Source organism: Chanodichthys erythropterus, chromosome 17, assembly GCF_024489055.1.
Source record: "Chanodichthys erythropterus isolate Z2021 chromosome 17, ASM2448905v1, whole genome shotgun sequence".
In the NCBI taxonomy this organism is placed as follows: Eukaryota; Metazoa; Chordata; class Actinopteri; order Cypriniformes; family Xenocyprididae; genus Chanodichthys; species Chanodichthys erythropterus.
Window position 1 is genome coordinate 8,356,400 of NC_090237.1, and position 27,593 is coordinate 8,383,992.

At 35.2% G+C, this 27,593-nt stretch overlaps 3 protein-coding genes across 4 annotated transcripts; 1 reads left to right on the top strand and 2 right to left on the bottom strand.

Moving 5' to 3' along the window:
* Positions 1-433: 433 nt before the first annotated feature.
* On the bottom strand, positions 434-4,251 carry med29 (mediator complex subunit 29). Its single transcript, XM_067364963.1, has 4 exons — positions 3,682-4,251; positions 3,522-3,592; positions 1,840-1,924; positions 434-1,731 (listed from the first exon to the last, which is right to left on the bottom strand). Exons 1-4 carry the CDS (start codon positions 3,838-3,840, stop codon positions 1,507-1,509), a joined length of 540 nt encoding a protein of 179 aa, XP_067221064.1. The 5' UTR covers positions 3,841-4,251; the 3' UTR covers positions 434-1,506.
* A 998-nt stretch (positions 4,252-5,249) lies between these two features.
* rrp8 (ribosomal RNA processing 8) lies at positions 5,250-11,429 on the top strand. 2 transcript variants are annotated; one of them, XR_010892142.1, is made up of 9 exons: positions 5,250-5,381; positions 5,550-5,654; positions 5,730-5,994; positions 6,065-6,845; positions 8,611-8,740; positions 8,822-8,928; positions 9,033-9,129; positions 10,898-10,978; positions 11,153-11,429. XR_010892142.1 is itself a non-coding variant. In XM_067364962.1 (8 exons), exons 2-8 carry the CDS (start codon positions 5,571-5,573, stop codon positions 11,264-11,266), a joined length of 1,578 nt encoding a protein of 525 aa, XP_067221063.1. In that variant the 5' UTR covers positions 5,250-5,381; positions 5,550-5,570; the 3' UTR covers positions 11,267-11,419. The 2 variants fall into 2 exon arrangements, 1 of the variants encoding a protein (XP_067221063.1); XM_067364962.1 differs by lacking the exon at positions 10,898-10,978 and having other exon boundaries at positions 11,153-11,419.
* A 94-nt stretch (positions 11,430-11,523) lies between these two features.
* si:ch211-149e23.4 (uncharacterized) lies at positions 11,524-27,182 on the bottom strand. The gene is made up of 14 exons (XM_067364961.1): positions 27,012-27,182; positions 24,772-25,095; positions 23,207-23,515; positions 21,809-22,099; positions 21,586-21,727; positions 21,248-21,417; positions 20,871-21,158; positions 19,112-19,423; positions 17,033-17,317; positions 16,789-16,945; positions 14,792-14,952; positions 14,619-14,694; positions 14,264-14,294; positions 11,524-14,174 (listed from the first exon to the last, which is right to left on the bottom strand). The coding sequence occupies exons 1-14, from the start codon at positions 27,076-27,078 to the stop codon at positions 14,028-14,030; spliced, it is 2,760 nt and encodes a 919-aa protein (XP_067221062.1). The 5' UTR covers positions 27,079-27,182; the 3' UTR covers positions 11,524-14,027.
* Positions 27,183-27,593: the final 411 nt, after the last annotated feature.

A 27,593-nucleotide genomic window follows, 5' to 3' on the forward strand; every position in this document is an offset into this window, starting at 1 on the left:
AACACGACCAATCAGATCGCAGAACAACTTCTTCTCTTTGCTTTGACGACCATTCACAGGATGTTCTAGCGCCGCTAGAGGAATTACGTGTAATTACAAGGGAACAAACTGATACCGATGTAGTAATAGTAATCCCAAGATGACTTATTACCTATTATATTCATATAAATAGTATATACTTATTATATTAAGTTCATACTTTAATGTACACTTACATTAACTAATATAATAAGGCAATAACTGCCACTTAACTGTAAATAATTATATGCAACAATTAAATAGGAACATTTAATGTCATTTTGTTCATATAATGCAAAGAATTGACTGACACTTAAACTGTAAAGAATATACTTTCACACAACAATTAAATAGGGGCATTTAATGTAATGTTGTTTATAATATTATGCAAACTTAATAAGACAGGCCTTAACTGACTAAGCAATAATTGTAAATAATAACAGATTTATAATAATAGTATGCTATCATAATATTTGTATATTGTGCAGGAACAAATGCTCTTTACTAGATCGAAATCACCTACACACTGAATTTTTGCCCTATATGTGACAGACATATTAATTAATTGCACATCTTTCTTAATTTCATTGAATCCGTAAGACTAGAGGTCATTAACAAAGAGGCTTCTGTATAATAAGTGCTCTATTAAATTGCGTAATCCACTCAAAAAACACTTGTGGTGGAACAATGGGACTCAAAAATACTAAAAATAAATTTTAAAATTTTGGTTGATGAATCCTGGTGTTATAGTGCACTTCACATCACTGCTTGTGTTGTTGCTCATTGGTGTTATGTTTGCATTTGGAAAACAAAATAGCTTAGTAACAAAATAAGCAGTCAGCAACTCAGACATTATGTTTCTGTACAATAAGTAAATCTGTTGCAAATTATATCACATTATTGGGAGAAAATACTGATACATATCTTAAAGACGAGCATGACTGGAGTACAGTAAAAGCACTAACACGCAAAAGAGTCAGCATTATTATTGCTAAAAAAAATCATTCATTTAAATTAATATTTAACACTTAAAAATCAGCCTTGTCAACTAACAGAAATAAAATGTTTAAGTACTAAAATTTATCAAATATTGAAACAAAAACCTAAAGATTATTACAGAAGTTATGCAACCAATTACTAAAAATTAAATTACAACTAAAAATATGAAAACAAAAGCTTATTCAAAAAATTGATTAAAGACTATAAAAGTATATACACAATAGTAAAATAACACTGAAAATATTACAGTTAAATGTGGGAGAGGTTTTGATATATCTTTTAGAAACTAAGGAGATAGGATCCATATTATATATGTAGCTTGTTAGATCAAAATAGCAGATTAAAAGACACAAACATTTTACCTTTTGAAAATACTATCATTTTAATTGCAGAATTACATTTGTCACAGTAGTAAATAGACAAACAAAATTGAAAATACCAAAAAAATATATTCTTCAAAGTTATGCAAAACACAAACAAAAACGTAAACTAAGTACAAGCTCCTTGACCTTTCCCGGCAATCTTTTTTGAACACTCTAAGAGAGCATTATGAATGTCTTTAGCACATGAAATCTGTGATTTGATCATACTGAGATACTGAGAGTAGGACAGAGACTCTGTTTGCACTGTGTCCGGCTTGGTGGCTGTAGGTACGAGATTTGGAGAATGCTTTGTGCTGTCGATGCTCTGTGAGAGGCACTCGTGGGCCAGCCGCTGCAGAAAAATATTCATGTTAAGAAGTTGAGCCATGATTTAAACCAAAATCAATTTAATAAAATATAACTGAATGAAATATTCAACAGAAACACAACAGTTCCTTACCAGGCAGAGTTCCAGTTGATCACAAAGAGCATAAAACTCTTCTAAACTTTTGTCAAACCGCTGAACTGCTGCATCATTACCTTTCCTACATTTTGAGAGGAAATATATATATTTTATATATCTCTTGTTATGCAGCCATCAAACACACACACACACACACACACACACACACACACACACACACACACACACACACACAGATAGACAGAGACAGAAAGATAGATTACATAGACAGACAGATAGATTAGATAGACAGATAGACAGACATAGACGATAGATAGACAGACAGACAGACGGACAGACGACAGATAGATGACAGATAGATTAGATAGACGGATGATAGATGGATAGACAGATAGATAGATAGACAGACCGACAGATAGACCGACAGATAGACCGACAGATAGACCGACAGATAGACCGACAGATAGACCGACAGACATATAGATAGACGGATAGATGACAGATAGACAGACAGATAGATTAGATAGATAGATAGACAGACGGATGGATAGACAGACGGATGATAGATAGATAGATAGACAGATGGATAGACAGACGGATGATAGATAGACAGATAGACAGATGGATAGACAGACGGATGATAGATAGACAGATAGGTAGACGATAGATAGATAGATAGATAGATAGATAGATAGATAGATAGATAGATAGATAGATAGATAGATAGATAGATAGATAGATAGATAGACGGACAGACGACAGATAGATAGACGACAGATAGATTAGATAGACGGATGATAGATGGACAGATAGATTAGATAAACAGATAGACAGACATAGACGATAGACAGACGATAGACAGACAGACAGATGGACAGATGACAGATAGATGACAGATAGATTAGATAGATTAGATAGACAGACGGATGGATAGACAGACGGATGATAGATAGATAGACAGATAGACAGATGGATAGACAGACGGATGATAGATAGATAGATAGACAGATAGACAGATGGATAGACAGACGGATGATAGATAGATAGACAGATAGATAGATAGAATGATGGATAGACAGATAGATAGATAGACAGATGGACAGACAGATAGACGACAGATAGATTAGATAGACGGATGATAGATGGATAGATAGATTAGATAAACAGATAGACAGACATAGACGATAGACAGACGATAGACAGACAGACAGATGGACAGACGACAGATAGATGACAGATAGATTAGATAGACGGATGATAGATGGACAGACAGATAGATTAGATAGACGGATAGATAGACGGATAGATAGATGGATAGATAGACGGATAGATAGACGGATAGATAGACGATAGATATATAAATAGACGATAGACAGACGGACAGACAGACAGATTAGATAGACAGACAGACATATAGATAGATAGACGGATAGATGACAGATAGACAGACAGATCGATTAGATAGACAGATAGATAGATAGACAGATAGATAGATAGATAGATAGAATGATGGATAGACAGACGGATGATAGATAGATAGATAGATAGATAGATAGATAGATAGATAGATAGATAGATAGATAGATAGATAGACGGATGATAGATAGAATGATGGATAGACAGATGGATACAGATGGATAGACAGATGGATAGACAGATAGATAATCAATTGACAATTATAATAGGCTACACTACAGAAAGTTTTAAAGGGATCTTACTCGTTTGTTCTTAAGCCGTTGTCAATAGCAGTATTATGCCCAAAATTTAACGAAGCAATGGTCATGACATTCTGAAAACATAAAAGTGTAAATGAAAGTTAGTTTCTGTCTCAAACAAGTGCTTTTAGCTCGCATGCTCAATGAAACACGCCACACAAACCTGTAAACTATCTTTGAGCAGTGGAATCAGCATTTTGAATCTGTGAACGGGGTCAAAATCTTGTTGTTGACTGAGCTGTTGAGCTTGCGGTTGCTGTAAAACAGCCGGCTGCTGAACGCCCATTTGAGCATTGTTGGTGTTCATCTGCTGCGACGCCATTGTTGATGACAAACTCGACCACTTCCGCTTGAAGCTTCTGCAGCGGATGTGAACATATCGAGCGGCGAATGATGCTAGCAAGAAGCTGAGACAAAAAAACGTGTTCTCACAGAGGTCGCATTCATTCTCTGGGCATATTTGCGCATTTAAACGTGGTATCGTTCACATTTAATTATCGAAATTATATTGAGAATGGTTTATAAATTTTTTTTTCCTCCAGTAACTACAAATGATTGGGTCATTCTGACCAGCGCTGAGAAAAGTAACAGGAACCACATGATAACAATTCATATGTCTGAAATATTCGATTGCTGAATCGCTGTCTACGGTTAAAATTATTCATATTTGCAAAAGAAAAATAATAGGCTTAATTTATTCATTACATAAATTATCACTCATTATAACTCTTTATACATTGTCATCGTGAGGGTTTACTACAACACTGGTTATTTTCAAGTCAGACATGATTAAAGTAATAACGTAAATATCACAGTCAGATCAGAGTCAGATTGATTTTGTAACTGCTAGTGTTTTTAATTTACTAAAATTAAACGGCTCATAAAAGTCTTTTGTTTGGCTTCGGGACACTCTATGTAATTCAGATTTAGATTTCTCATAATGAATAATACAACAAATCTAGTCAAAATTTGATAAACACCGCAGATTTTAATTACAGTTGTTTCATTAACCACGGTTGGAATCAGCGTTGGTGAAATGAAAACAAATGATGCCATCTAGAGGAACATATGTGAAAAACTATATTGTCATAATTTTATAGAGACTATAGATTTTTCGAGATTCGAGACTACGCACAATCTTCTTAAAATTATTTGTCGTGGGAAGTTTGAACAGAATGATCAGCGTTATTGTTTTTATTTTGGTTCATTAAAACGAACCGTTCGAAAGAACCGACTCGCGGAAATGGCTCGGACTTCCCCTCGTTACAAGTGTTAAAACAGGTAATATTATCAGTTAATTAGTTAAACCTCGGATGTCGTTCAATCTCTGCCCATAATAAGAGACCATTTGTCATTCGCTTATTATTTTCTTGAAATCTTGATTAATTGAAACGAACCGTTCGAAAGAACCGCCTCTCGTAAATGACTCGGACTACCCCTCGTAAAAAGTGTTAAAACACGGTAATATTATCAGTTCATTAGTTAAAATTCGGAATTCGTTAAATCTCTGCCCATATAATCTCTGAGACCATGTGTCATTCACTTATTATTTTTCTTGAAATCTTGATTCATTGAAACGAACCGTTCGAAAGAACCGACTCGCGGACACGAGTTGGACTTCCCATCACTACAACTAAAGAATGTAAGTGTTAAAACACGGTAATTACGTTCGTGTTAGTTAAACTTAATAATCAGCTTCCAAATTCGCCCCCTTTATTATGTATCATTTACTATGTACTAAATAGTGAAAGAATGAGCGCATTTAAACAGCAGCATCCCAGTTTAGAAAGGAAGTTGTCACGGTAACCCGGATGTACACAAAACCACGTGTCGGTGCTTTGCACATGTGAGAGGGAGTAAGATGTAAGTACGGCGTAAATGTAAATTAATATGAAATGTGCTGTAGAATATTACTGTCATATGTTTTGGTGTGTGTGAAAATTAATTTCTGCAGGATCAGTTTTATCATCTGACAAGATAAGCAGTCATATAATTGTAGACTCTATAATTTAACTTATCACGGCTTTTCAGTGTTTATCCAACATTACAATCATGTTTGCTGAAGAGGAATGGACTGATTCTCCATCAGCAGATGGATCATCTCTCACTGTTAAAGTGTCTCCTGCCCCCAGCAAGGTATTATGATTGTTTTGTCCCTTATTTAATAGAGACTTGAATTCAATTTTTTACCTGGCATTTATATCCCAACAGGATAAGGTTGTGGGTAAAAAAAGTCTTTTGAGAACCTTGCAAACTTTGGGGTCAGTTCCAAACTGGGAAATTGAGAAAACATTTGAGGATAGCGATGAGGAGAAAGACACCTCTCCTGCAGTCCAGACAACAAAAAAGAAACGGTGCAAAAAGCGTAAAAGAAAGTCTAACGCTGATGATGAAGGGAAGCATCAGGATGAAGTGGATTCATCTGAAACACCCGCGAAGAAGAAGAAGCCGATGAAGAAGACCGTGAAACAAACAAGTGAGAGTGTGTGCTAGTTATTTTATTTATTGGACATTACTGACTTTTTCACATCAAATTGTGTTTGCAGGTTCTAAGGTGTCGCAAGAGTCCAGAAAAGATAAGCATGACGAAGAAGCCGGACCTCAGTTGGAGGAAAACGAAAGTCAAGCAGAGACAAAGCTAAGCAGAAAGCAGTGGAGGAACAAGATGAAGAACAAAAAACGGTGTAAGAACAAATATCTCACGAAAACCACAGGTGTCGATGATGCCAAAGCAAAGAAGGAACCCTTAGTTCAAACACAGCACAGCAAAGAACCCAAGAAAGTGCAGAAACAAAAGTCCAAAAAAACGAAAAAGTCACGTGAAAAGAATGGAATTTCCTCCGTCACGGACAATGTTGAAAATGGCAAAGACTTCAAAACAGATGAAACTTCCAGAATAGTAGATCACTCTCTTAGCAACAATAACGTCTCGCATGAAGTGGGCAAAAAAGCAAAACCTTCTAAAAAGACAAAAAAAACACAATTACAGGAAGAGAAATTGCGTCGTATTTTAAAGTCTCATCTTACTGATGACTGTAATAAAGACACTGAGGAACCAGAAGATACAAGAGTGAATTCGAAGGGTGATGAAGAGCAAGTGGCTCCTGACCGCTCGACGGCTTTAAGGACAAAGATGGAGAAGCGGTTAGAAGCCGCTCGATTCCGCTACATCAATGAGCTGCTCTACACCTCGACCAGCGGTGAGGCCAAACGCATGTTTCAGCAGGACCCAGAGGCCATCGCGGTTTACCACAAGGGCTACACGACACAAGTTCAACACTGGCCCACAAACCCTGTGGATTCAATAATTTCCTATATTTCTAAAAAGTGAGAGAACCTGCCTTTTGTTGCTTTACATATATATATATATATATATATATATATATATATATATATATATATATATATATATATATGAGCACGTTATATATATATATATATATATATATATATATATATATATATATATATAATATAACGTGCTCAAAGTGATTAATCGCGATTAATCACATCTTCCATAAAAGTTTGTTTATATACATTACTGGTCAAAAGTTTGGAAACATTACTATTTTTAATGTTTTTGAACAAAGTCTCTTATGCTCATTAAGGCTGCATTTATTTCGTAATAAATACAGAAAAAACAGTAATATTGTGAAATATTATTACAATTTAAAATGATGGTTTTCTATTTTAATATATTTTAAAATATAATTTATTCTTGTGATGCAAAGCTGAATTTTCAGCATCATTACTCCAGTCTTCAGTGTCACATGATTCTTCAGAAATCATTCTAATATGCTGATTTATTATCAATGTTGGAAACAGTTGTGCTGCTTAATTATTATTATTATTATTAAATATTATTTTATAACCTGTGGTACTTTTTTAGGATTCTTTGATGAATAAAAAGTTTAAAAATATCAGCATTTATTTAAAATAGAAATCTTTTGTAACCATATACACTACCGTTCAAAAGTTTGGGGTCAGTAATTTTTTTTCTTTTTTTTTGGAAGAAATTAATTTTTTTTTTTCAGCACGGATGTGTTAAATTGATACAAAGTGATAGTAAAGATTTATATTGTTAGAAAATATTTATATTTTGAATAAATACTGTTCTTTTTAGCCTTTTTATTCATCAATGAATCCTGAAAAAAGTATCACAGGTTCCAAAAAATATTAAGCAACACAACTGTTTACAACATTGATAATAACTGAGTATCAAATCAGCAGAATGATTTCTGAAGGATCATGTGACACTGAAGACTGGAGTAATGGCTGATGAAAATTCAGCTTTGCATCACAGAAATAAATTATATTTTAAAATAGATTAAAATAGAAAACCATAATTTTAAATTGTAATAATATTTCACAATAAAATTGTTTTCTCTGTATTTATTATGAAATAAATGCAGCCTTAATGGGCATTAGAGACTTTGTTCAAAAACATTAAAAATAGTAATGTTTCCAAACTTTTGACTGGTAGTTTATGTATGTATGTGTGTGTAAATAATAACATATATATATACATATATATATACATATATATATATATACATATATATATACATATATTATGTAAACACAAATTTTTATGTTAGATTCGCAATTAATCGATTTGACCGCAGTAAAAAAATATATTTACACACATTGTTTTTAATAACAATGAAATATTTTAAAATTTTTATAATCATGTAGTATATTTTTATAGGTTTTATAGGTATGATGTATTTATATTAGGTATCATATATATTATGTATAATACTAATTTTAATAATAATACTTGTTATCTATATAATATTTAAAAAATAGCAAGCATAGAGAATAATATACATACATATTAACACAAAACATTTGTAGCAGGTGGATTTTGCATGGTCTTTATTTTATTGTTTTTGCTTGATCTTTTGTCATGGCTATTACAGTTCTCTGAACTACAGTTTAATTTGTTAATTGTTTTGAAACATCGGGTCAAACTTGTCTTAATTAAATCACAGTGTTCATACATGGAATGATCCTCCATGATTACAAAAATACAATATTTTCTTTTTTGGATGTCGCTAAATGTTAATGAATTTCTTGTTCTTTTTTTCAGACCACCTTCTTTAGTTGTTGCAGACTTCGGTTGTGGAGACTGTAAAATTGCACGGAGTGTAAAGAATAAAGTACACTCTTTTGATTTGGCTCCGGTTTGTGATCTTGCCACTGCATGCGACATGGCAAAAGTAAGTTATTACAGTTCTTAAGCTTTGATTTGTAATGCAGCCAAAATACTAAAGGCAGCACTATTTATTGCTATTTCACAGGTGCCTCTTCGTGATTCTACAGTAGATATTGTTGTTTTCTGTCTTTCTCTGATGGGGACGAATCTAGGACAGTTTTTGGCAGAAGCAAACAGAGTCCTGGTGATGGGGTAACTTTCTTATATTATTGATATTCCATTAAAAAGTTTATTTTAAAATCCCAAACCATAGTGTGTCTAGAATTAGCCCATATATGTCCTCTTTTCCAACACAGGGGTGTTCTTAAAATCGCTGAAGTGGCCAGTAGATTTGAAAACGTGCGTTCGTTCATTGGTGCACTGTCAAGTCTGGGCTTCAAGATAGTCAATAAGGTAATGTCCTGTTTATTCCAGTGAACGTACAGTACCGTTCATAGTTAAGCTGGGTGCACACTGTGCGATTTATGATAGTTTTTTGTGATTGTTACTTGTCAGACTGTACGAACATGATCCTCACTGTGGGATCTCAGATGTCCTATTTGTCAGACTAAACAGCAGTCAAGACAACTTGTCCAGAGTTTTACATCATCAGCCCACACACATTCGGTGACAGTGAGCTGGTGGCTAACAAAGACATCTCTAGCGTTAAATTTGATTGCGCTTATCTTGAAAAACGAAGACAATTTGACGTTTGTTGTAGGAGAAGTCACACTGTAGGACTGTGCACCATATCTTCTGACACTGCTAGAATTTCGTCAGAGGTAAAGTTTGATCGCAACGGTCATTAATTGGCTGTTTGTGAACGTTAAACTAGCGATCAAAGACTACAGATTTGTGCCTAGGATTATAGGAATCTTTTAGGATTCTTAAAATTTGCCTCAGGCGACCAAATCATGGCCAAAATTGCACAGTATGCACCCGTCTTTATGGGTCAGTAAGATATTTTTTTAAATTTTTTTTTATTAAGAACTAATTTATTCAGCAAGGATGCATTAAAATAGTCAAAGGTGACAGTTAAGACATTTACAGTGTTACAAAAGATTTCTGTTTCAAATAAATGCCATTTATTAACAAAGAATCCTGGAAAAATCTATCATGATTTCCTCAAAAATATTAAGCAACACAACTGTTTACAACATTGATAAAAATAATGTTTTTTGAGCAGCAAATCAGCATATTAGAATGATTTCTGAAGGATCATGTGACACTGAAGACTGAAGTAATGATGCTGAAAATTCAGCTTTGATCACAAGATATAAATATCAGTTTAAAACATTAAAATAGGAACTTTTAATAAATATAATAAAATATATTAAAATAGAAAGTTTTTATATTGTAATAGTATTTCACAACATTAATTGTTTTTACTGTATTTTTGATCAAATAAATGTTACCTTGCTGAGCATTAAAGAGATTTCCTTAAAATCTTAATTATTTTAAACTTTTGAACTGTAATGTATATTTGACTCTTGATATGATTTGAAAATACAGTCTTCAGTGTTTGCACCATAACATACCTTTTCTTCATACCTCGCTTTATACATTTGAGATGATTTGACAGATGCCAGATCTTCTAATCGTGATAACTGATCTCTGGCTAATTTGGTTCTTCAAACGAATTTGCGGATTTGATTAAAATATCTGGATTCATTTGCTTAAGATTATTGCGCATTCTTGCGTTCATTGAAAAGGGCAGATATACCGATACTCAAAGACAGATACTCAAAGAACATTTAGTATCATATGACCTAATCAGGTGACCATGTTACATTGATACAAATTGATCAAAATATAGAAGGACTCTCAGCATGTTCATGTCAGTGTGTGTGTGTTTTTTTTTTTTTTGCTGTTTTTCACATGGCTTCATATGTTTGATGAGGCAAATAGCAGTAGGCCTGGCAGCATAATACAGCGTTTTTAGTCATTTTTGCAGATCCATGTGAACGGGGATCATTTCAACAACATTGTGATCGATATGCAAAAAAACACAAAGGAAAACTTCAGTTTTTAGTGCATCGTTGTCATGTAAACATACCAGTACTCGTTAAAATATTTTCCACAGACTTACTGTTAAAAACATGTAAACAAAAAAGGACCGCTGTCAAAAATCTATCCAATAATTAGAATAATCTCCTTCGTAATTATCTTAAATGATTGTTAGTTGCAGGTCTAATGCTGTGTTAGAGATGGAAAGTCAGGCCAACAGTGCAGTGTTGCAGACTAGGATTGTGCTGTTCTGCAAGTATGCAAATCAATAATGGAATATATTAAAAACCACACTAACATAAAATGTACTTCCTCAGCTTTTCAGTAAAATAATAGAGATTGCATCTTATCATAATTTATTAATCAAAATGTAGCTTTAATTTATTATATAATCAATGCAAGCTATTTATTTCCACTTATTTTTCTTTAGGACACAGAAAACAGCCACTTCTACTCTTTTGAATTCATAAAGACAGGAAGAGCACCAGAGAATGTGAAGAAAGCTGGACTTCAACTGAGACCTTGCCTGTACAAGAAACGATAAATGTACATAAAGTAAATATTTAGCTTGGACTGCGTATGAAAGTTTTATCAGCAATAATTCAGTTTAATTCAAGAGTCAGATCTCCTCTTAACATTGTATTTGTAAGTTTTGTAAATCAATGTAACAGGAACGTACATTTTATTAAAAAAAAAAGAAAAAAAGGAGGGCTTTATGTGATATTCAAAGAGTTTTGTCCTTTGTATTTGTTTTAAATTTGCTTATGATTGATTAAGCATTTACCTGAAAAACAAACTGACTCAATTCGTATTTAAATTTGTCAAGTATTTTATTCTTTTTACAAGTATCACAGTGACATTACTTCACCTAAACGGCTCACAGCAGAACATCAACAACACATAGGAAGACCAGTCATCATTCAGACAAAGACTTTGAAGGTAGTAAAATATAAGTAGTAAAATATCAGTTGCTTTAGAACAGGTGGTGTCCAAATTTGGTCCTGGAGGGCCACTGTCCTGCAGAATTTAGCTTTATCTTGCCTCAACACACCTGTCTGGAAGTTTCTAGTATGCCTAAGACCTTGATTAGCTGATTCAGGTGTGTTTAATTGGGGTTGGAGCTAAACTTTGCAGGACAGTGGCCCTCCAGGAGCAGGATTGGACACCCCTGGTCTAGAAGGTCCATACCAAGTTCTTTATAGATGTGTAGATTCCCTCATCCATATACTGCAGGATCACCAGAGGGCGCTACAGCGTTACAGATTCAGTCAGTTTGTGCACTACGAGTCCAATTGGAATTGAAACAAGATAGAAGGCACCAACAAGACATTTAAAGTGTAAATCTGTGTAAATCAGACCAAAATAACAATCTAAAATGATAGTAAACATTACAAATATGCTCATACTATTTATAAAAACAATGCTACTTAATTATCACAGTAAATCATAATGCTGAAAATAATACCAAGCTACTTAAATCTGGGACTGTTCGTAATTGAGGAACAAGAGCAAATATATATCAAGAACACTGATGTAAGCCAATTGCAATGTATATATACAGTAGGGTCCAAAAGTGAAATTTCCACATTTCTCTTTTCATTACCAGTTATATTATTTTATATGAAAATGAATGTTTTTCTAGGTATGTCCCCCTTTTTGAAAGCATGCACTCAAGCTGACCTGAACTCAACAAGTACAGTGCACAGCATAAATGAGTACACCCCTTCTGAACAAATACAAAAGATGTATTTTCTTTATGATCACTAATACAGTTCATGGAAAGATGGCAAAACTAAAATGTATTAAACATATACATCATAAAAACTGAGAAATATATGTCATTAATAGCCATAAAAAAAGTAAATTAGCCATTTTTGTTTAAATTAAGGATTGCAGAAATGAGTACACCCTAGATTTAATTCAACAAATATATAATATTGTAACACTTACTATGCCCTCCATAATTTTGAATATACTGCTCTGACCCTTCTTGGCACAGAGTCTGCAAGTCCATGACACATCTGTCCTGGATGATGAGCTCCTTAAATTCCTTGATCTTTAATCAACTCGCCTCTACAGAATCCCCCACAGGCGCTCAAGAGCGTTAAGATTGAGTGCAATACGTGTCCACAGAAGGTTTTTCACCTTGGGAGAATGCATGTCCTCATTGTCATGTTGAAAAAATGCCCAACAATGCAGGGAATGAGGAAAGGGTAACATCTTCTGTTTCAAGTTTGTGTATTAAATTACACAGTGGTGTGGGAATTCATAACAGCATTGATAAAGCACAACTCCCTCACACCTTCAGCACTCATACATCCCTATATAAGAGCTTTACTGCCACTGAACTTTACTGTGGGAACCAGGCACTTCTCACTGTACTCCTCCTCTAGCAACACCATAACATTTTGGATGCTATTAGATCCAAAATGATTGATTTAGTCTCATGAGAGCAGAGTATTGATTCCCAGAATCTATATTTTGTAAATTTGGGCTTTGGAAATGGCTAACTGACTTCATTGTGCTTTGGCTACAGTTGGTAGTTCCAGTGAGAACAACAACCATGCATGTCATTTCTGAAGGCTGCATCTTACTCTGTGAGAAAAACAGTCACTCTTTTTTTTAGTAGCTTTTGCTGGCTCTGAGACACTCGCTTCAGATTTCTCCTGCTCTTTGTCTAGCAAAAAAATCCCTCATCACTAAATGAAAGCTTAAAATGAAGGCCTGATTATTTCATGGTCCTTGTCACAAGTCCATTGTTTTTGAATTTCTGTGTTACTTTTGCTATATTTTCACACTTAAAACAGTGATTTGGTAATCCTCTGGTAACACTGTACTCTTTTGTGCTAAGAAATAAGTCTCCAGACAGTTCTCTCCCAAGTGGTTCAATTGTTGTCAGCATTAAGTCTGAGAATGATTCAGTGGGCTATATAACAATTTTAATTTTCAAGAAATTACTTCTCTTTAAATGTTTTGGTTCAACGTACTTAACTGTTGATCAAACATAGCCTTAAACTTGCAGCAGAAAATTTTTATTTCGTTTTATTTAGAAACTTTTAGGAGGGTGTACTCATTTTTGCTACACAACATTTTATCACCTTGATCAGTAAAATCTTATTTTCCTGAATAATCTTGACATGCTTCTTTGGCAATTGATTAAGCAGACTTCCTGGAACATTAACGTTTCTTCTAAGTAATTGAGTAATTGCTGTCTTTCAGAAGTTTCAGAGCGGGTGTACTCATTTATGCTGTGCACTGTATGTGCAAAAACGGATATGTTACCTGCATTAAACCCAACAGGTGACTCACACAGTGCTTTTAACATCAAGAACAATGGAATAGTGCACAAGTTCGGCATAGTTCGGCCCAGCCTCGCCTGGAAACACCGTCCTGTCCGGGCATCGAGGGTCCTGCATTAGAGCTGCCAGAGACTCGCGCTCTTTCCTGTTTTTCTTTTGTAAACAACAACAAAAAAATAATACTTGATTTAAATGAGCCATTGATATCTTATTTGACAAACTAATCATATAAAACTAAGTACCTTTTGTGATGAATGGCCTTTCCCACTTTTACTAGAAAAAAAAACAATTGGATAAGACATGTTCATTTATATGGTCACTTTCTTTGTTTAACAAAATTTAATTGACATCATCACTGTCTACCACTGAGGCTTGTGCAATCTGTTTATGTCGCCTGAATAGCAGAGTAGTGGTAGATGCGGTTTCTTCTGCCAGCCTTCGCAAGCCACCATGTATCCTGTTTATGAACAGTACGCATGTTATTGGTCTAGGTAAGCTACCTTGCTTCCTGTTTGCCTCCACTGATCTCACCTGTAGGGTAACATCCAAAAAAGAAAAGAATTGTACCTAAACTTGTTAGAAAGCAACTCTACTCACCAGAGGACAAACAAAACGATGATCAAGACGAGGGTGATTGCAGCAGCTGACGTGAAGCAGATGGTGATGAATATCACTGCGGAAAATCAAAATTATGAGCTAATTCACAGCATATCTATATACTACAAATATTGATAATCTTGACTAGGACTGATGATATGTGCAAAACTCACTGTGTTGAGTCTCTTCACTAGTTACATCCACACGAATTAAAACTTTAGCCATGTGGTGGTGGTACGAGACCTCGCATGTGTACAGTCCTGCATCCAGTTCAGTCACTGGTTCTGTAAAAACTAATGCCATGCCTACAGTGTGTGCTGCTGACCTGCCCTCCCTGGGATAAGAACAATTCAGAGACATGGCTCAAAAAACAACAGCAACACTGGTGTATGTGCAAAAGAAAAAGGTCAATGTTTTCCCTAGAAACTGAGAGATTGAACATAGAGAAGAGTTTTGGTTAGTATGTCTGACATAAGCACATACGAAACAAAACGTTACAGGAATAGTTTACACACAGAAATGAAAATTCTGAATCATTTACTCAGCCTCATGTCCTTTGAAACCTCTTTGAGTTCATGGAAAATTTTCAAGCCAAGAGTTTTGGTTAATATGTTTTGGTTAAAACTGGATCTCCTTGTAGGGCTCGTAAACTTTCAGAATGTTCTGACTCCACCTTTTCTAACTTATGATTTTCATTAAACAGATGATCAAAAATCCCATAGACTTTCATTGAGGGTGTCAAAACTTTTAACTCAAATAGAGTACTTAAGCTTCATCCACCAAGTATCTATCACTAACAATGCCTAGCAAATAGCTTAGGACATGTTAAAAATGTTAAAACATGCTAGCAACATGCTAATTCATGTTAGAAATGTGCTAAAACATGATAATTCATGTTAGAAATGTAAAAATATGCTAGAAATGTGTTAAAACATGTTAACAAAACGTGTTAAAACATGCTAGAAATGTCAATTCATGTTAGCAATGTGTTAAAACATGTTAATTCATGTTAGAAATGTAAAAATATGCTAGAAATGTGTTAAAACATGTTAACAAAACATGATAAATCATGCTAGCAACATGTTAAACATGTTAGAAATGTCAATTCATGCTAGCAATGTGTTAAAACATGCTAATTCATGTTAGACATGTAAAAATATGCTAGAAATGTGTTAAAACTTAACAAAACATGCTAATTCATGCTAGCAATGTGTTAAAACATGCTAATTCATGCTAGAAATGTAAAAATATGCTAGAAATGTGTTAAAACTTAACAAAACATGCTAACTAATGCTAGCAATGTGTTAAAACATGCTAATTCATGCTAGAAATGTAAAAATATGCTAGAAATGTGTTAAAACTTAACAAAACATGCTAATTCATGCTAGCAATGTAATAATTAATGTTATAATTAACATAATTAATGCTAGCAACAGGTTAGAACATGTTATGTAATGTAACCTTATTGTAAAGTGTTACCAAGATTTCTATTTTTATTTCAGTTTTAGTAATTTTAGTACTTCACTGTTTTCAGTTAGTAGCCAAGGGAACATTTCTAATTTTCCTATAATTTCAATTAGCAAAAACAATCAGTGATACTTATAGTTTTGCTTTTAATGAACAATAACACTGTAGCAGCTTGACAGCATCTGTCACCATTCACTGCCATTGTGTGGAAAAGAGCAGCTTGAGCATTCTGCTGAATATCTCCTTTTGGGTTTCATAGAAAATCATACAAGTTTTGGATGAGATGAGGGTCAGTAAATAATGACAGAATATTAATTTTTGGTCAACTATCCCTTTCAGATATACAGCGCATTGAGTGTTCATTCAAAATGTTCATGCAAAAAAGGGAACATTGCTCTGTGCTGAGAGTATTAAAGGCACCACCACATTTATGGTCCATGTGATGTGTCAAGCAAAACGAATACTCTAGTCTGATGCAGTAAAACGTTACTGTGAAAACTTTAACTAGCCCTTCTCTTTTCAATTCATCGCACTGGGTGTCTGACATGAAAGAAAAATCAATGTGCCACATTTAGGTTTTAAGAGAGAGTGCAGTGGAACTGCTTTGATACTGTCATAATGTTTTTTTCTGTTTTTTGATGGGCACAAACTATGATTTCTTAAGTATGTTGTACCTTATTTAAGCATCCATGACTCAACATACCTGTAACATGTTGTCTTGTATGATGGTGCATTGCCATGGGCTCTGAGAAGTATCTTCTGATTAGAGAGGTTTTCTTGCAGTGCTAATCGATGCTCATGCTGGCCATGACTTCTACGATCAAGTGTGGTTTTGTTTACAACCTCAATAGATGAGATAGCTGAGAGGAAGAAATAGCAGATTGCAATCAGCAAATAAAATAAGGTTTTTTTTTTCCATTTTTGCTGGGAAAGTTGTGAAAGCTTACAGTATTTTGGAACATGCACCGTCCGTTTCTCATCCTTGCCGAACTTCTGGATCAGACATGTCAAAACCTTCCCCTCATACTGACTGAGTTGAAATTCAGAAGTCAAATTGACATTTACTTTAATTCCATTGCACTTGGACTCAGTAGTTGCCTGCATTTCAGTGTCTTCATCAGACCAGACCCAGGAGATTTTGGGAATCACCCCATCGCCGCTGTACTCACACACAGCATGCCAATTATCAGTGTATCTCTCTTCACGCAAAAACACGCGGCTTGCAGACGGACCTAATAGTAAAGAGGTTTTCATTACTTGGTGTGTTGGCCAGTGCTTCCATTATATAATCTTAAGGCCAATTCACATGGATGCTGACTAACAACAACAGATACATTCGTCAGGTTTTGTTGGATCAATGTGTTACCCCTGTTGCCATCTGTTGGTGTTGGTCAGTGCTTGATTTCACTGATTGAACATATTTAATTAGCATTTGTCGGTCATGGAATGTCTGAAACATGACGCTCTTCCAAGCTTTATAATGGTAGTGAATGGGGTAATGAAAGATTTTGAAGCTCAAAAAAGTGCATCCACCCATCATAAAAATAATCCATATGATTCCGGGGGGTTAGTAAAATCTATCTAGTTCCACTGGATCTAGACTTGTGTATGGCCATTGCCTGAAGCCAGTTATTATAGTTTATAAAGTTTGAAATCTGGATATTATTCTTACATAAACCAATTGCTTCACTTCAGAAGGCCTTTATTAACCCTCTGGAGCCGTATGGATTACTACGAAAGAGGATTAGGGCCAAGCAATAATAAAAAATTAAAACCATCTTGAGATTAAAGTTGTTAAATTTCAAGAAATTTGTTAATAAAATGTTAAGATTAAAGTCATATTTAATGAGTTTATTCTCAACATTTTATCTCGACTTTTTTCTCAAAATTTAACAACATCTTTCTCATAATTTAACGAATTTGTTCTTGTAATTTAATGACTTTTTTTCTCGTAATTTAATGAGTTTATTCTCAACATTTTATCTCGACCTGTTTCTCGAAATTTAACAAGTTTTTTTCTCATAATTTATCAAATTTGTTCTTGCGATTTAATTACTTTTTTTCTCGTAATTTAATGAGTTTATTCTCAACATTTTATCTCGACTTTTTTCTCAATTTAAAATTTTTCTCATAATTTAACGAATTTGTTCTCGTAATTTAACAACTTTTTTCTCGTAATTTAATGACTTTATTCTCAGCATTTTATCTCGACTTTTCTCTCAAAATTTACCAACATTTTTCTCATAATTTAACAAATTTGTTCTTGTAATTTAACGACTTTTTTCTCGTAATTTAATGACTTTATTCTCAGCATTTTATCTCAACTTTTTTCTTGAAATTTAAGGAGTTTTTTCTCGAAATTTAACAACTTTAATCTCGAGATGGTTTTATTTTTTTATTATTGCTTGGCTCTAATCCTCTTCCGTAGATTACTTTTATGATGGATGAATGCATGTTTTTGGGCTTCAAATTCTTGAGCCCTATTCACTACCATTATAAAGCTGAGAAGAGCCAGGATATTTTTTAATATAACTCTGATTGTGTTCGTCTGAAATAAGATAGTCATATACACCTAGGATGGCCTGAGGGTGAGTAAATCATGGGATAATTTTCTTTTTTGGGTGAACTATCTCTTTAACACACATACAGTTTACATCTTGTGTCTAAATTGTTCACAATGAGCATTTTAACATTTACAGATTGACCCCATTCACTTCCATTCTTCAGTAAGTGCCTCACTGTAACCCACATTTTTGGAGTGACAAGTCGCAATTTAGTGGTAATCAACATTATGCCACAACTGCTGTTGATTAAGCTTAACTTTTAATGAATGCATTATATTTCTTCAAATTCAAGCAATACGCAGCACAGCATACAGATTGTTACGGTTTCACAGCGATATACATACAGTGACAATTAGGTCACATTTAAAATGAATGAATGGTTTGACATTTAGTTTCAAATTAATACATTTTTAAAGTATGGCTCAATTTGGGTTTTGGGGTTAACGTAATAATAAAACTTACCTAAGGGCGGCAGGTCAATGCTCTTGTTCTCTGGTTTCGCTAACCCTTGAAGCTCAACCGCACAGGTCACGCTGCATCCGGCATGTGAGTGAATAGGAATACGTGCCACACTCTGAACGACAACCATATGACTCTGCTGAAAGTCAGGCTGACTCATTACGAACTCACTAGAGGCAATGTCAATGCCATGGCAGTCTACGGCCCAGGTGATGGCCTCTGCTGGAGTCTGGCTCTGCACTGAACACACCAGCCATGTGTATGCAACGCCACTGTCCCATTTAATACTAGACTGCAGGGTTATATTTGGTGGTGCTGCAAAAAAGAAAAATTAACATTAACTATATGTCAGAATGTTTTATTGATAACTGTTATACGATTGTTCCTTCCATTTATCTATATATAAATCTATCCACCTATCTATGTCTATCCATCCATCTATCTATCTATCTATAGTTCTGTCCATCCATCCATCCATCGTTCTGTCCATCCATCCACCCATCCATCCATCCATCCATCTGTTCATCTATTCATCATTCTGTTTATCCATCCATATGTTCATCTATACATCCATCATTCTTTCCATCCATCATCCATCCATCCACATGTTCATCTATTCATCATTGTTTATCCATCCATCCATCTGTTCATCTATACATTGTTCTGTCTATCCATCCATCCATCCATCTATCTATCTGTTCATCTATACATCCATCATTCTGTCCATCCGTCCATCATCCATCCATCCATCCATTCATCCGTCCATCCATCCATCTGTTTATCTATACATCGCTGTCCATCCATCCATTTGTTCATCTATACATCGTTCTGTCCATCCATCCATCCATCCTGTTCATCTGTTCATCTATAAATTGTTTATGCATTCCATCCATCCATCCATCCATCCATCCATCCATCGTTCTGTCCATCCATTCATTCATTCAATCATCCATCCATCCATCCATCCATCCATCGTTCTGTCCATCCATTCATTCATTCATTCATTCAATCATCCATCCATCCATCCATCCATCCATCGTTCTGTCCATCCATTCATTCATTCAATCATCCATCCATCCATCCATCCATCCATCTGTTTATCTATACATCGTTCTGTCTATCCATCCATCCATCCATCCATCCATCCATCTGTTCATCCATCATCCATCCATCCATCTGTCCATCCATCTGTTTATCTATACATCGCTGTCCATCCATCCGTTCATCTATACATCGTTCTGTCCATCCATCCATCCATCCATCCTGTTCATCTATACATCGTTTATCCATCCATCCATCCATCCATCCATCCATCCATCCATCCATCCATCGTTCTGTCCATCCATTCATTCATTCATTCATTCAATCATCCATCCATCCATCCATCCATCCATCAGTTCATCTATACATCGTTCTGTCCATCCATCCATCCATCCATCCATCCATCTGTTCATCTATACATAATTCTGTTCATCCATCCAATTTCTTTAAAAACATTAACCAAGGTGTTTTCAATGGTTTGTGTATGACACTTTGCTTTTAAAAATTACAGTTAGGTCTTTGAATTTCAATTCAAATTCGAATCACAATTCTACATCCAGTTTGCAACATCAATTCAAATTCAGAAATTGAATTTAAAATTTAAAAGGCAATCCCAATTAGGTTCAGAATGGTGCACAACTCTGCTATGTTTAAATATTTAGAACTAATCTGGAGAATAAAGAGGCATTGTTTATGATGATTGTAGCCATCGGTGTCTTACCACACACAGGAAGAGCAATCTGCCGTCTCTCTTTTTCCATGAAAGCAGGATGGTCGACTACACACTCAACTACATATTCGCGTGCCATGCAGTTGGGCACAGTCAACACACTTTTGACAGAATACGATCCATTAAAGGATGTGACATTCGACTGGATTGTACAATTCAGCTCTTGTGAAATGATCCAGGACACGTTTGCAGTGGGAACAGCATTCGAGGCCAAACACTCGATGTGAATGTAATCTGAATTCTCCACGAAATTCACACTGATATTTGGGGGAAATGTCACTAAAAACAAATACAAGTTTAAAATGTAAATAGAGTGTAGAATGTAAATACAGTTTGATGATAAAACATTTTTACAGCAAACACAGTACCTGGCAATAGAACTTTTGGATTTACTTCAATTGTGAATTGCAAGGAAACTTGATGTCTACGGTAAGAGGCCTGACAGAGATACTGTCCAGAGAGGTGCAGCTCTACAGGTCCCCTGAGAAAGATATCATTGCCAACCACATCCACATCCTCAGGTAGTGGTTGGCCTTCCCTTGATCAAATGAAACAAAAGTGCACAGCAAGCATTTCACAATTTGTCTCAGTGTCTTTATGCTATAGTAAATATACTAGAATAAAATATTTTTATAAACTGACTATCATTGTGTTGCATCAGTGCTTATTTTTTTAATCATCATTTTACGCTCATAATTAATCTTACCTGGAACAGTTAATTTCATGACTTGGTACATTTCCCAAAATACCCATCCTGATTGTAATATTTGTGTCCCCCTCCTCAAACGCCAGTGAACTCTGATTCTCACTCTTAATGGCGTAATCAACAAAGTGAAGTGAGGAAAGATCTAGAGGGAAAAAAGTTTTACAAATTAGAGAGCTTCATACATTCTACATATCTATTCAGTTTAAACAGTGCTGGTACTCACAGTAAACTGGCAAAGTGGTTGTCCTTGTGTTTATGAAAGGGAAAAACATGTAGCCAAAAACACAAGAGACATTTTCTCCTTCATAAGGATCGGATGGGAACCGATAAGAACTGATAACTGAATCTGAATTAACTGAGTTATTTCTCAGTATAGGTGTTGTGTTTTTGAATTCAGGCAGTCTCCATGTGATATTTGGATGTGGCTTCCCCCCTGTTGCCGTGCAGATGACCTCTTGAAAGTCTTCTCCTCCTTCTTGGACCGGGACGGTCTCCATGCTCATAATAGGAGAAACTGTTAAAAAGGGGAAAAGAGCCAATAAGAACAAGGGAAGTTCATGAAAAATCCTCTAAGAGACTATTCTTTTTAGAACTGAGAAGAGTATCTGTTAGTATTATCTTAAGGTTAAACAAGCTGACATTTGAGTTTAACTGAGTTTTATCAGCTGTTTCGTCTGTTTACCAAGCTGTTGGAGACGCTAACTATAGCTCAAACAAGGACACTTGGTTTAGTTGTCATGTTTCAAGAAATAATAAAGGGTGAATTCACTAAAAAAGTAGTGGCACTTTTGTATTTCAGTGCAAAACCCTATTCACTAACAATCTAATTTGGCTAGGTATGCACTGAAATAGCGCAGTGAGTATTTAAATTAAGCTGTTGTTGTTCTTTTCAGGCCAAACACTACTGCTTTATGCAAATGCTACTTTATATGTAAAATAGACCTTTATAGATTGTGTCTTATATACAAAAAAGCATGTATGGTTATAAGTAAATATGTTACAAGTCAAAAATCTACTGCAGTTGCGCTATTACCGCTATAATAAAGAAACATTTATGTACCTTTTCTATCAATCATTGCAGCAGTAATTGAACAAATGATGGAGAACATCATTATAACTGGGCAAATATCAAGATGCAAGACACTTTCTGCATTTAAAAAGCAGTTTCATGTGCCTGGATCCCAGTGAAGTGCTTGCCAGACGCTAAAAACGCTAACTCTGAGAACAGTTCTTGCTGAGTTCACCAGTATTCATAAGTTTGGTTAGCAGCCATTTTTATATATTATGTTGTTTTTACTGACATTCATTCTTCACAGTTTTTCGTATTAGTTTTGGTATTCTAAAAGAAACACCTCTATGCTGCAGCTTCAGAGTATGTGAAGTTTGTGGTCAGACAGCTGCTGCAAATATGAAGGTACTACAGGAAGCACATGCAACACTGTCGCAAAGTGCAGACAGTAGAATACCAACTTGATTTCTCAGTTCTGTCTTTAGGTTTCATACTGAGCTCAGCTGATGCACAAGAACGGAAAAGTAATTTTTGTTGTCTGACACTCTCTGGCTTTTCCTAATAGCGGTATCTCTTTTGATTACCTGCTGTACCCATCAAAACTGAACTTACCAAATGTTTCCACCTCAATGTTGGCTCTTTCAGGTTCAGTAAAAGCTGGATGATTGACCACACAGGTAACAGTGCTCTCATTATTCATAATTAAGGGAAAGCTCAGTACACTGATTGAACTGGTTGTGCCATTGAGATGAACTGTTTTAGTCGTGTTCACAGAGAAGATGTCATCTCTTGGAAGGGCACCAGAGATCTCCCATCTAATCACAGCCTCAGGCTTGGCACTTGAGGCAGAGCAAGTGACAGCATGGTAGAGGGTCCTGTTCACAACTTCCTTCTTCACAGTTAAGTCAATACCAGGCCGAGCTTAGAGACAAAACAGATACTGATGAGTTTTGCAGGATAAGGTAATCTCAAAATTAAATGAATAGATCACCCAACAAATTGAAAATTTCTTCATTTATTCACCCTTTATGTCATTGCAATCCTGTAGGACTTTTTTCTGTGGTATACATACATTTTTGCATTACAATGAAACTGAAGAGGAACTTGGGCTGTCAAGCTTCATAAAAGTAATCCATTTGACTTGTGCCATGCAGGAACCCATGATGTTTGATGTCAAACCTGACATGTCTTAAGGTCTTTGCACACGGAGTACAAAATTTGTGTCCGAATTTTTCACATCCCTAGTGTCGGGCCAGATCCGGCCCACATCTGGCCCGCGTGTAATCCACATGTACCAGATGTGGGCCAGATCTGGGCCACACTATGTTGCTGTCTGGGATTGAGTCAGTCATGTTTACACACTGCCTCTGAAACTTTCATCCTTGTTAAGGAGATGCAACTCTCCTTTCTCTCTACGCAATTTCATGATTGGATGGACCCAATATTTCCTTTCTTTTTTCTTGTTTTAAGAAAAGAGAGGACAACAAAACCATTCTCACTGCTTGAGGACTCCATTTTGTATTCTTTTGCGAATCTTTTTCGCAACGGATTAATAAATACACATCGGACTCAGGGTACATTTACACTACAATGATATGCTTAAAATTGAGTTTTTCTTTTGAGTTTCACATACAGACAATACCATTGTCAAAACGATTCCCATTCATACGAATCCATGAAAATTACTAAAAACGCTGTATTCTGATGGCAGGCCATTAGATGGCGATGAAACACTATAGACTGAACATGTAATACGCATGTGCATGACGCCTTCGTTTTCACAGATCCATGTTTTTCTTTATACAGAGACCGTTTTCAAAAACTTGCACTTTGAAACCCATTTTCAAAAGTTTGAGTTTTCAGGCCACCATAATGCCGTTGTCGTGTAAATGAACGGCCAAAATGCATAAAAAGTTTTCCGTTTTAGTTGAAAACGGTGTCGCAAGGTTTCTGGATGACGAATTTTGAGGATGACTCAGTGTGGAAAGACCTAAGGTGATGTATTTTCACTATTCTTTCACTATTTTCACTTGTGTGTGTTCAACAGAGGAAGAAAAGTAGGTTCAGTATGACATGAGAGTGAGTAAAATGATTTGAATTTTATTTTTAGTGAAAATTTCCTTTAAAAACTAAATGCACTGATTATAAAGCACTCTTCAATCTTCATTCATACTCACCAATAACTCTGAGAAACATGGTGTCCTTCACTTCGTCATCAACAGTGTTTATGACGCATGTGTATTCTCCCTCTAGATCGAGACTTGTCACGTTCAACTTTACGGTAAGGTTTTTAGGTGATGCCGGGATGTCAAAGTTTTCTCTGTTGAAAGGGGTAAGATGATTATAGCCTGCCATTTTCTTTGACCTCTTTGAAGAATCCAGCCGGTTCCAGGAGGAGAACAGGATATCCATCTGTCCAGTGTACAGACAATGCAGGTAGACCTCCTCCCCCAAAATCCCTATCACTGTTTGGTTGAGAACCAAGTGTCTGGGCTCTGAATCTATATAAAAAAGAGTGGGATGAATATTACTCAAAGATTTAATGACATAGTCCATTACAATAATCATTATGGCAACAACTAGTTTTATTTGTTGTTTATGTTCACCGTGTCCCCTCTTAACCCCACATATATAAAGCACAGTCGGGGGAAGTGTCAGTACTTGGCACTCTTAATAAACCTTGACAGATTCTTCATTCATAACATGGCGGCCAAGAAAAGGATTTCTTGACATGTCCATTTAACACTCCCTAACATTTTGTGAAATTAATCCAGAAGGGCATATATTATGTAACACAGAGTAAATTAAGAAACAACATTCTTAAAAGGAGAGTTCACCCAGAAAAAAACAACATTTCTGTCATTATTTACTCATCCTCATGTGGTTTCAAACATAGTTAAAGGCAAAAGAAGGCATTTTAAAGACTGTTCTGGCTTCTTTTTTTCCTTATATTGAAAGTTAATTGGGAGTGGTGCCTGTGCTTATTAAGCTCCAAAATAACAAAAAGCACCATAAAAATAAGAAGTTCTCGCAACTTTTGCGTGATATATACCGCAAGTCTTCTTAAGTTACACTGAACTTTAGGTCATGTCAACTAGTTTTTGTGGTGCTTCTGCATCCTTTTTGCCACCAGTCTCCATTCATTGTGATGGAAAAGAGCAGCCAGCACATTATTCAAATGATCTCCTTTTGTGTTCCAATGTAGAAAGAATGTCATACAGGATTTGAAATGACATGAGGGTAAATAAATAACAGAATTTTAACTCTGGGTGAACTATAAGGACCATTCACAATTCCACACTGTTCAGAAAAGCTAAAATTATCATAAAAAATGCAATGCACAGGCAATGTTGCTTACAATGTTCAAAGAATATGCATAAGGCAATGATAAAGTGACATCACGTGCAGTGTGCATAGAGTCTTGGATGGAAACTGAGTTGCTTTGCACGAGAGGAAGCAGATGTTTTTGGTTTTTCAATCATGTGACACTTTCCAACACAGGTTTTTGACACACATGTTGCGTGCTGCTGTAAACCACACACATACCACTGTCCCTGATTCATCGTCATTTAAATGATTACATGCAAACAAAATTCTGTTCAAAATCACAGCTGCTGAATGCGTCATCACTATCCTGATTTGATACATTTACATATCTTGACAACAGAAAAACAACTGCAATAGGCATTTTTAGGTTTTATTCACTTCAGCATCAGAAATAAGATGCATCTTGCATTACTACTGTACATCTATTAAACATTTTAAACCACATTTTTCTTTTCCTTATTTCTTTTTTAAAGAACTTAATCTTTTCTAGGGATCTTATTTGATCAGTACTTCCAAATAAATAAAAGCCAGAATTTATTGTTTCCATGCCCCAGCATTTATTGGTTTCAGAATGAAAGGGACATGTGGTTAAATGCTTTTTTTCCAAATTAGGATGTCTGCCGAAGGACAGTGGAAATGCCTAAAGCAGAATGTGTGAAAGAATCTCCATTCATTGCATGCAGCTCTCTCAATGAGTAATAGATAATATCATTATGATAAGCATCACATACTCAAAATTCCACTGCAATAACAGCCAAAGCTCAAAATAACAATACCAACAAGTGTTAATTTATGGAAATAACAATATTTTTATGTGCACAATTGCAGAGAATTGTCATTCCCTCCCTTACCCCCTTGTTCTTGTCCTCTCAGTGTGAACAAAGTGACACAGAATCAAATGAAATGCACAGGTTGTGTACAAGTTCTAATGTACATTATTCCATCCAAAAGCTGTCTGTTCTTATATATTTAGCCTACCATAAAATATGCAAGCTATTCAGAAGGACCAGAAAATACAACAGCATCATCAAATTATCAAGCTGCTCAAATTAAGCCAAAAATGATTAAACCTGAGAGGATATGAACCTACCTTGAAATTCCATGCTGTGAGCAAGATTCAGAACAATTCCTAAAATAAAAAATATTGGCAGGCCCATGTTAAAGTCATTAAAGAAGGCAACTTGAGCAAAAAACACTTGAATGTATGTGCCAGGGTGTGTGTGTGGTTGAATCTGTTAGGCTGTGGGACAGAAGAGGTCATAGTCAGCTGTGTGTATGTGTGTGTGTGCGCTCTTCACCCCAAACCCCAAAATACTCACACTTTGAATAACCCACAAACTGCTTGTCTGCACTATATTTTTAAATCATTACTTCAAAAATGAATCTCATGCCCATTTATTATGGTCATAGATATGATATAGTATCTTTTTTTTCTGTATGTTCTGGTGTGACAACATGTTATGATCTTATGGTAATGAGATTATAATAATGTGTTTTTAATGTGATTTTTCTGTGTCTAAAAATGCTTATAAAGATATACCACAAAAGTTTCCATTTACATGTTCCATTTCCATTTTACTGCCAGCCAGTCAGACCAAAGTCATATTTGAAGAGACAGTATTGGTCCCATTAAAATAATTTTGTGTTAAATGACAAACATTAAAATTACATT